General features: G+C 33.8%; 1 protein-coding gene across 1 annotated transcript in view; it reads left to right on the forward strand.

Moving 5' to 3' along the window:
* The window catches only part of LOC132546043 (muscleblind-like protein 3), a 159,103-nt gene extending 148,663 nt beyond the window's left edge, over positions 1-10,440 (forward strand). The window contains exon 14 of the mRNA XM_060209741.1: positions 90-10,440. Coding sequence (XP_060065724.1) covers positions 90-208 — 119 coding nt within the window. The 3' untranslated portion in view covers positions 209-10,440. The remainder of the gene's footprint in view (positions 1-89) is intronic.
* Positions 10,441-11,059: the final 619 nt, after the last annotated feature.

Here is an 11,059-nt window from a genome sequence, read left to right on the forward strand (position 1 = left end):
AGGGAACAGTGTATTTTTTTTTAGATATTTTTCTTGTCACTTCCTTAAATACATCAGCCATACTTATGGATTATTCTGATCTCTTTCAGATTATGTTGAAGTGAAGGATGGACGAGCGGCCGTATGTCGAGATGCAGTCCGTGGAAAGTGTACACGTGCGATGTGTAAATACTACCACATCCCCATACCACTTCCTCCTTCCAAGTAACCAGGCCCACAATGCATTATGATTCTTTTTCATTTAGTTGCCATGACAACCAAGAGAAACTAAGTGGGTCAGTGAGCTCTCAATATATTTGAGTTGTTTTTAGTACAAATCGATTTTAAGTGTTTGTATTCCACAAGTTTTACAAGGATTATCATGTAGGTGTGAGTGAAGTCGCGGGGACGATTTATACTGAAATAATTACAGTGATCTTGAAATCGTGGACTTTGACCTCGTATTCTTCCTTGCCAATGGATTTTTCTACAAATGATTTCTGCCCAAGGAATCATGGTGCTATGGAAATGAATCCGTGAAAGGAATCCGGTGATGAACTTTTCTCTGACTTTGATAATAACCTTGACCTGTGCATAAGATATGAAGAAATCATAGTAATGTGATTGTACAAGGCCTGTTGTCAACTTAATCAACGACAACTCCAAGGAGTTAAGTGGCAAGATTAGACTTGCAGCAAAGGAGACAAAAAGTCATCGTTAAAAGGATAATGCATTTTTTTTCTAGATTTCAGAAATTTCAATTTTATTTACATTTAAGTGATAAATTATATGACAAAAGAGAAACAGGTTTTACTTAAAAAAGATATTCTCCACAATATTGAATATTGCTCAAATTTATTTTGTTTTTTAATCCTTTTCATCAAAGACAAATCCTAATGATAAAGATTGTTTTATGATAACATAAATCAGTTAAAAATAACCCTAGTTGCTAGGCGATAAAGTAACCTTGATAAAACTACGCAAAATATTTTTTAGCCTAATTTTAATTTTTGAAATTTGGGCATTAGTAACGGATTGATTTGTGTTTTTTTTCAAATCCTTGCTTAGCCTGTCACTTCCTTGCTGTTTTCCCCCTTAATGCTATATCCAATATGGCCACCCGGAGTGAAGCCCTGCTAGCCTTTAAGAGTTTTTAGTAGCTATGATTTTGAAGTGGTTTTTCTGTATCTATGGAGATGCACATTGTGCACACGACAAGAGAATACTTTGTTTGATATGTATAAATTTCATGTTTTACACTTACATGCATGACTGAGAGGAACAGTGGGGAGTTGTGACGCATTGTAACAGCAGAGTTATGTCCCTTGATCACTTCAACATGGTACTCGGTAAACCTTATGTGTAGATAGGGGATGGTTCTATGTTTTTGTCACTATAGTAATTTTTTTTTTCATTGTCGTTTGGCCTAAAATCCAGATTGCCTCTAAAAGGTAGATACTACAAGGTTAGTTATTGGTCCAGTTTAGTGGACACTATGCTCTGGATGTCATGGTCGGTCAATACATTGTTTAATTGGCAATACCTGTCCCATCAGAGCACTTTAATGGAGGTAAATGTAGGATGAATGCCACATAAAGCAAAAAGTATTGAGTTTTTGAACAAGAAAGACCGTCCCCTTTCTACACAAAAACCTGTGTACTTGATGACATGTTTGTTATGACTGTAATTTTTTAGTTAAAGATACTGTTGTAAATTATATATTTTGATGAAAAAGGTGCAATTTCTTCTACAAGGTGCACACTAAACTAATTTGTTATAATGAACAATTGTTTGTTTGTTTTTTCGTTTTTTTTCTTTGTATTTTTTTTTCAAAACTGTGCCATAAAGTTTTCTCTGCTGATGATGGTAGGGAACCAGTATGTATGCCCTTCTGTGCTGAAGGTAACCAACACTGTTCCATTGTAACTGTTTTAACTATTTGAAGATTTGTATGTATAAAAAGACCTGATCGAAGGTCACGTGTTCCAAGCATTTATTGTTCATATTCTAAATTAAATCATTGTTAGTGATTGTTGACCGACTTTTAAAACCTATGTTTGATTAACCAATGGTTAAATACATATACTATATTAAAATAAGGTCGCTGAATGAGAACATGTCACAAATTCTATGTTACAAAACCTTAGTGTTGACAAAACCAATCACAATCATGACTGGACAAAGGCTTTTTGTTCATACAATTTCTTACCTGTATAATATTTTTCTTATATATTAGAGTATCATTATCGGTGGTAGTTACATAAGTAGTATTTAACCCTTCTTCCCCACTTAAGTAATGGTACAGCCCTTTGGACCCAGCACCTTTATCAGAACCCCTGTCCCACTAATGGGGAACATCCAAAAAAGGTAAGTTGGCGTCAAACAGGGCCACCATTCTGGACTTTGTTTTTGAGAGACAAACAATGTAGCCTTAACTGTTATATGTATGTGATTTTGAACTAGACATGTTGTTACGACCATTTTGATTGGTCATTTAAGCATGCCATATGACTGATTATATCCAATTAGCACAAATGTCATTTTTTTGGTGGATTATCATACCATACTTGGAGTGAGATGTGTGTTTGGGGGATCGGAGGATGTTAAGAGGACTGTTATAGAATTTGTGTATATATATTTTACATGTCTCAAATTGAAGAAAAAAACCAAATATGTTTACTTCATCTGTTTGAATGTCTACATATCACATGTCATGTGCCGAGTTGTTGCCCGCATCGGGGAATGATTTCGGTTGAGAAAGCCAGACCTTTAAAACAGGTGATGGGAAAGGTCATACACAGAGTTCAAAAATATTGGGGAAAGGTGTCTGCATTAACACAGTGTTCCAAATTCTAGCTACAAAACAATCTTTATACCAGGTGCATTGTACTTTTTAACAACTGGATATTCTACATTTAATTTTAATAAATAACCTTCTTTTTACCTAGTTGTACCTATTCCATTCTTCACTTTCATTAGTATCATTGAATATAACAACTAAACGCACTTTGACCTTTCCCATTCGGTTATAGGTTTCCATCTGCTGGTAGCATTGAAAATATTAAACCCATCATTTCTTCCAAAATGTGATTAAATTCAATAATTAAATATGCAAGAAAGACTATTTTTTCCAACAAATTTTTCAAATTTTTGAGAATTAAATTCTCGCCATTTGGGCTATTTTGATCTCTTTTATTTTTCGTTTCTTTTACTCAGTGGATTTTGATATGCGATTTGTATTTTCTCATTTCGTTCTATATATATTGTTTGATAGTCTATGACATAGCATAATAGCGTATTCGGCTCGTCCCGTTCCACTGCTACGCACGGTTTATAATGTTGCAGCCACAGTACAATAAAAATGTCAGATTTATCCAGTCAGTTCTGCTGTCATTCTCTTCAATATGTTCTTTTTTATTGGAAAAGACTTTTTCAGGAGATATGTTTTGGTTAATTGGTTTTGTTTCAGGATTTGTCTCTCTTGTTAACTAAATTCAGTGTCAGCAGCGATGTCTGCGTAGGCAGTGTTTTTATCAAAGGCACCCAAGCCCATGAGCGGCGTGTTCATAACTTCATTTTAATCAGTGTGGTTTTGTGATATCTTGATATGTATATTACAAGCCCTATTTTATCTGTACAATATTAGGTAACTTAACAGTACTGGGGTGAACTGTGGATTCATTGTCTTTATATGTTGTTTTGTAGTACTTCTGCCCAAACGTGCATATACTTGTGATATTTCCTTATAAATGCCAGCAAACTGTTTAACATTGCCCTCAACACTTCTTTAAATATCTAGACAATAGGATATCACTTTTAATGTAATTATCTTAATTTTTTTTTAATGAAAGAGTCAAACTCTTGTGATCGTTCATGTGTTGTAACCATGTTGGTAAATTATGGCCCCTGTTGCCAAGGTTACAGATGATGCTATTCTGAAATGTGGTTTATTGTTGGAAATTTTGGAATAACTTAATGGTTTAGTTAAATGACTGTTGCCAGAGAAGCAATTTCGTTTTCCAAAGCAGCCAGTGTTAGATACTAGGTCATGTCAGTGTTGTTCTGTGGCGGGACAGATTCCTTGGTAAAAGTACTGATGTAGGTTGTACAATATAGTACTAAGTGGGAGTTATAACGAGTAGAAGTTTTAGACATCGGGTAGAGTATAGCTTTGTGGCATGACAAGTGCTACAGAGGAGGTAGGTTGTAGTTTCGTAAGGAGAAGATAAACCCTGCAGTTAACATGTGAAAGTGCCATTTCAATTGAAGTGATTTTAACTTTGTAATCTTAGTCACTTCTCAAATCGTTTCCATGTCACCCAATCACTTATTGCTGTGTTCGTTAGGATATAAAAAAATTGTTTAACAAATGGACTTCCTTTTTTGCAAATTCTCTTTTAAAGCTGGATCCAGCTTTTGCTGTAGATTGATATCCAGCCAAGAAATGAATTGTGTTCATTTTAAGAAATCCAGTCAATAATAGTGGTTTTTAACCACTGACTATGTTACATTGAAAATTAAAAGTCATTGTAGTGCCATATATTAGTACTAACAAATCAATTTGCAGTTAAATTTGCTTTTGTAAAAAGTTGTTTCTGTTATACAGAGAGTGCCACTTCCATTACACAAAATTAGCTACAAAAATTATCACAAAGTCAGTTGGAAGTGCTGCCTGTTAACATATTGCTTGAAATCCATTTTGCCATATAAACTTATACTGGTTCTTTGTGGTATAAGAATAGACGCCATATTTTAAGTGCTAAAAGATTATATTATATGTGTGTGTATGTATGTGTATGATTCAAACTGACATTTGTGTGGTTGACCTTTGGGCAGAAGTTACTATGAACTTTAAGATTATTAAAACATGTTACATGTAGTTGATGAATTTTGTATAACATAGTATGTATTGCTTGTGGTTTTATGTCATAGGGCTGTGATGAGAGAGTTTAAACTCCAAAGAGCCTTTGTGTCAGGCACAGTGATTGGCCCAACACTTAACCAGTTTTTTGTGTCGGGCACAGCGATTGCTTCAACACATTACCAGTTTATGTGTCGGGCACAGCAATTGGTTATCATATAACCAGTTTTTGTGTCAGGCATGGCAATTGGTCCAACATGTAACCAGTTTTTGTGTTGGATTCAGCAATTGATCCTTACTGTTTTTGTGTCATGCACAGTGATTGGGTCATTACACAAACCAAACACTTCTCATGTCAGACACAAGGATTGGTTAATCACAGTAACCAATCTTTATGTCAGACACAGTGGTTTGTCCATCACACAAAACCCAAACAGTCTTTGTGTCAAACACAACGATTGGTCCATCACATAGTCACATATTCTGTTGTATTGTTGTAGTTTATATGGTGACAAGTTACTGTGTGTGAAATGGTTGATGTCCTTTGACAAAAAAGAAACATTTTTTATTGATTATATATCATTTACTTTTGGAATGGTTCGAATCATTAATGATAATATTGTATTAGATATGTTATTAGTTAAAGCGTTCAGTTTAAAGTATAGATATTGAGCTGTGGCAAACATCTGATGTAGCCACAGCTTTTTAGTCAGAATGGTATCGGAGTCACAAAGGAGTACAATAAAGATCCTGTTACTATATATAGACTGTTACGGTAGAAGTAGATCCTGTTTATGTTATGTCCATGGGGAGGGCGAGATATATCTTAATTGTACGATGAATGTGTTGAACGGTAACGGTGTCATGTGTGATAACATGTGACTGATCATTTATGAGCGATGCACACAACCATGTGCACGGTTCCTGGTGGTGACAGGGAGGTGTGACACCCATTTTTCGCTTTGTAAGCTTTTGTGTGAGCTGTTAATTACTTAACCAAAGGGGTTGTGTAACAACCCCTAGCAAAGTGCCCAAAATGCCATATGCGGATTGCAGAGTTTAAAACAGCTGATTTCTTAACTATAATCTAGTACAATAAGTGTGTGTCACGCTTTTAAACTTTTTTGGTTTATATTACAAATCTTAGTTTTATATTGATGCTTTTTATCTGTAAATTACCGATATTCCAATGTATTAATAGTGATTCATAGAAGGACTAAAGTCAATTTTCCAAGTTATAGATGAAGAAGTATTTCTTAATGTTTTATTTTTTTTTTAATTATTTTGTTTTTATTTTATTTTGTATTAAATTCGTAGTTCTAGAAGTATTGAATATTTCAAAGAAACAAGATGACCATATTGCGTGACACAGACTTTTTATATAGGATTGTAGCTATTAGAATTAACATTTTTAAAGGCTGGACTCGCAGTAGGTTTATTTTGAAAGCGGTTAAAAACTGCATCAGCGAGGTCATGAGTGTTTAAGATCAGATATATGAAAGAAAAGAATGTTAAAATGAATGATTGGAAATATTGATTTACTGAAATTGATGGATTTTTTTTAAGTTCCTGCTGAGAAGTGATGGAATCATTAACAAAATGATTGGTAAACATTGTAACTTTGGGGTTTTATTGTATTGATATATATTATTTTTTCATTTCTGTGTTTAATATTGATATAAATTGTCAAAAAAAAAAAAACGGTATGGTTAGTTTTCAACTGTTGTAAATTTTTCATTAGTAATTATGGTTTCAATGCCATACTCTCCGGTGAAGGTCTTATAGGTAACAGAGACTAGCAGATTCGTTTTATAGAATTATATACATTCAATGTAGATTTTCAATGGTTTAAATGACCTTACACTGAAATCACCTCCTATATATCTTTATAGTAGATTTGCTTGAGCTTTTCGCCAGACGACATTGTAAAGTCGTCCTACCATGCTTATATTTGTGTCATGTCTGCCTCCGCTTCTGACTCTTTAAGAGATGCCCAATAAACACCGAACTCGGAGTATAATCCAATATACATAATTGTAAAACAAATGTGTTGTGCTTTTTTGTCCTTGCATGATCTCACTTCTCCTTGACCTTTCAACTTTCAATCTGGCCTTGACCTTTAAATATAGGGTTGAGATCACATGTTTTACACACATTCTGCCAGCCATATGTGTATGTATTGACACAAGCATTTAGAGATGGGAGTCATATTCACATTAGATTGGCTGTATGGTGATGCGTGTGTGTCAAGGTCAACAAATTGACTTTTAATCTTTATAATCAAGCATCTTGCCATTGATATGAAGGAGTTAAACTACATCTTTCTACAAGGAACCGTCCAAAATATATCACACTTTTCTCATGAGTAAAGAATTTATGTGCAACTTGTGTTATTAGACATTCTAAAATTATATAACTTAGCTTTTCGGAAACCATTCTGCAGCTGTATCATGGCTTTAATTATTACTGGGCGTGGCTAGAGCCCTTTATTTAATATGATTGGCCAATACGCATTTTCTTCTACATTCTAAAATAAGACAACTTTAGGAACATTGTAACATGTTTATTGTTCTGTGAACTTTTGGAACTTACTCCCTCGGATATTTCCTCTCTTATGAATTCTTACACTTTTCTTAATCAGATTCCTAATCAAACTACATTGGCTCATATTAATATGTTTTAGATAAGTAAATACAAGCATGTTCTAAAATGTGTTTCTCTTGAATAGTTTCATGTACACATAGGTTAATGTCAAAGTTTGACTAACATTATAAAACAACTGAATATCATTTCCCTTGGCAGGAAAGTAAATCTGAGCAGATGAACAATATTCCATATAAGGAAAAACAGTAGGTGCGGTAACCATGGTGCTGTTAAAGGTCAAGGACAATTTAGTTATAGTATGGCACGGAGTTAATCAGATTGACGAACTGTGCATCATTTCTGTTTCCAAACAATATGTCTTATATACTGTATTGTATACTTAGGTGCTAACCACGTAATAACAACCGAGCCAAGCTCCCCATCATTGTAAAGGCGTTTCTGTCATCATTTTGTCTGTAGTATTGTGTCAAGTAAATGGAAGATTTATAGAAATTTAGTATAAATGTATTATCTGTCTTTCTTATAAACACCTATAACAGTTATTTTACAATAAATATGAGATCGGATTCCGTTAACAAGTTTGAAACTTATATTAATCCGTTTCTGAATACTTAAAAGACTTATAACAAATACCATAAAACACTATAATACGATTCAGTGGAGTACACAGGCCAAGAGGTCACAATGAGCGGAACATGGAAGGTCTGTTATGAGCCTGACTAGGAATCACAGCGTTATGACTAGTGCTTGTTAGCTCCAAGCATCTTGTCAAATTGTCTCAGTTATATCGCATAATACTTCTAAATGCATTTATTTTTTTCTCAAGCCTTACTGCAAGTACTTAGAATCTTAAAAAGATTCCCATCAATCGCAAACATTTTTCATCATCGCCCGAATTCTTATAGCATTTACATTTTGCATATAATCAGATACTTGTGGTGTTTCATGTTTAACTATTGGTCGTGCGCTATGATTCCTACAGGTAGTCTAAAAACGCAATTTCTTCTGATTCTGGTGGATTTCATTTTAAATTCAAAACAGTCTTGTTTCATGTAAAAATTTGAAATCAATATGTATTTTTTGTCACTTGAAACGTGAAAAAAAAATTGTATCATTTGGAAGAAATGAAATGATCAGAAACAGAAGGAAGCACAAAAACAAAACTCCAGCAAAGCACAAAATCAGAACAGTCAAGAGGGGCTCATGTTTTACAACATAGGTCTCACTTTTATCATCAAACATGAATTGCACTGGTACAGAAACCTTATTTATCATGAATGTGACTTCTTCATTTCCCAGTAGCTAAGTCTATTTTTCAGACAAAACCAGTTTTTGTAACAAAGAAAAATAAAGTGAGTTTGGTTAGGTATTTGCATCACTCTGTACCTGTGTAATGAAATGTTTGATGATAGAATCCTGTTTCATGAAGGCCGCTGGTTCATCCCTGGCACTAGGAGGTACTTTGGGAGATTGCTTGTTAAATTACAATCTGCTGGCTATTGTATTCAGATCACTAAGTGGCTTAACAGGTGCTTCAATTAACGCAGGAAATTAATTCATAAGTAGTGTATGTTTTTTTTCACTAGAACTTGTTTTCTTAGATTGACATTAATTATCTTTGTTAAATTTGTGTCTTAGTTTTAATTAATTCCAAGATATTTCAATTTGATTTTAACATTTATTTTTTCTATGAAAACATTCTCTAAAATAATGCATGGTTCTTATGGTGCTAATCTTACGGTTGTTTTCACCCCACCGAAAAATAAGAATTGTTGAATAGCATTTTTTTTATTATTTTATTTTCATTCGTTTTTGTTTTCTCATCGCTTTAAAACTGAGTAAAACAAGCCGTTAATTACCTTTATATTCACTGTTAATTCTTCTATCCGAAATCTTCGATATCTATAAAAGTTTTGTTTTTATTAAAAGAAACCAGCATGCATTTGTTATGAGAATATTACCCTACTTTTGATCTCAATATTTGTAACTATTTAGGAGTATTTTGGTGTAGTGTTTCCCAAACTATTTCCTATGTGCCAATGGAGATTATAGATGGAAGACGAATATTGATACCCTAATATCTGTTTGACCGCATTGCTCAGGGTCATTAAATGTAATGCGATGACAATATTGATAATAGCACACACATAACCGAAATGTTTTGGGAAAAGTACAAAAATGCATTTTTTTTTCGAATTGGATAATATTTAATATTGTTTACCTGTTCTATATATAATTCTAAATTTGTGTAAAAGGGTGCTGTGCCCTTATGGGTAGTTTTTACCAATTCGCTAAATAAAATAGCAAATATTTGAACACTAGCTACAGAATTTTAAGGAATAATTTTTAATTAACACGACGATTAAAATTTTTTAAAGACATATGTCGACAATGTGTTGCTTTGTTAACTCTGAGCAATGGGGTGTTGTTTACGGATATGGGTATGTGCCGACTACACTCTTAGCTGTTATAAATACTTGGTAGTTTTTGTTGGATCGTCGTGGTGGAAGGACGGCTGTGTGCTAGGCTGGGCTTATAACAACACTGAAGCTTTGCTGCTTCTACCCGTCAACTAATCTTTACCAGGTTAGCCCTGACAGTCCGTCATCTTTACTATCCCAGCATGCAGTTGTGTAGTCTTGCACACTTTACAAAAAAATGGCAGCCAGCTAGCATTGTGTGGTGCGAGGTTCTTATTTTCCTCGCCCGCCTCAATTTGAATAAGAAGCAAGACAAAAAACTCACCAAAGTTGTTTATATGATTGTATGCCAAAGATGTCTTCCAGTTTCCGTGGAAATGAGTCTAACTCATAAATTTGTTTATTTATGAATAAATGTGGTGACGTGTCTGGTTTTGTTTATAAAGAAAGACGCAATTGTTTATAATTTTTGTTAAGTCTATTGTAAATAGGTTTTTTTTTGGTTAAGGATATTCCTTTTCGTTCTTTTAAAAAAATAAATACGTAGTCAATAAAATATTTTTCAAAATATAGTCATCATTGTGTTCAAACTTACCTCAATCCATACACGCTAAACATTTCGCGTCACATAGAGGTGCCCCACTGGCTTGTAATATGATGAACAGTCGAAAGATTACATTAGGCCTTCCCACGTGACAAATACACGTAGAAATCGTGTCCTTTTGGTTGATAATTTTCTGTTGAAATAAACTGTTTGTCACGAACGTAAGCTACAGACAGTTTCCCTGTAATTGCCACTTGATTGGATAATATTAATGAAAATGACGTTCCTATGGATACGAGGTAAAACATCTATTGAAATTTTACCGCTTTGGGTCATTATAAGGCGATGTTCCTCTTTGCAGTCTTATTTGGTTCAGATTTTGTTTATAATCCCCATGGAACACTGGTAATCATCCTGGATGTTCGCTAATGTGAACGGACACTTCAGCAACAAAAGGCAACGTCAATAATTATATGTTTCATTTCAAATTATAAGCGTGCAAAATATTGGTAAACTGTCTCACTTTCCATGTAAACCTATAATTTCAAAGATTCAAAAATACTTAACTGCTTCTATCTTTATTTTAAATGACCATTACACAAACATTTACTCGGAGAAGCAACCAAAGTGAAAACCCTTTTCTTAAAATAT

The sequence above is a fragment of the Ylistrum balloti genome, unplaced genomic scaffold (assembly GCF_031769215.1).
Source record: "Ylistrum balloti isolate Yb309-2 unplaced genomic scaffold, AGI_CSIRO_Ybal_v1 Utg369602, whole genome shotgun sequence".
NCBI lineage: Eukaryota > Metazoa > Mollusca > Bivalvia > Pectinida > Pectinidae > Ylistrum > Ylistrum balloti.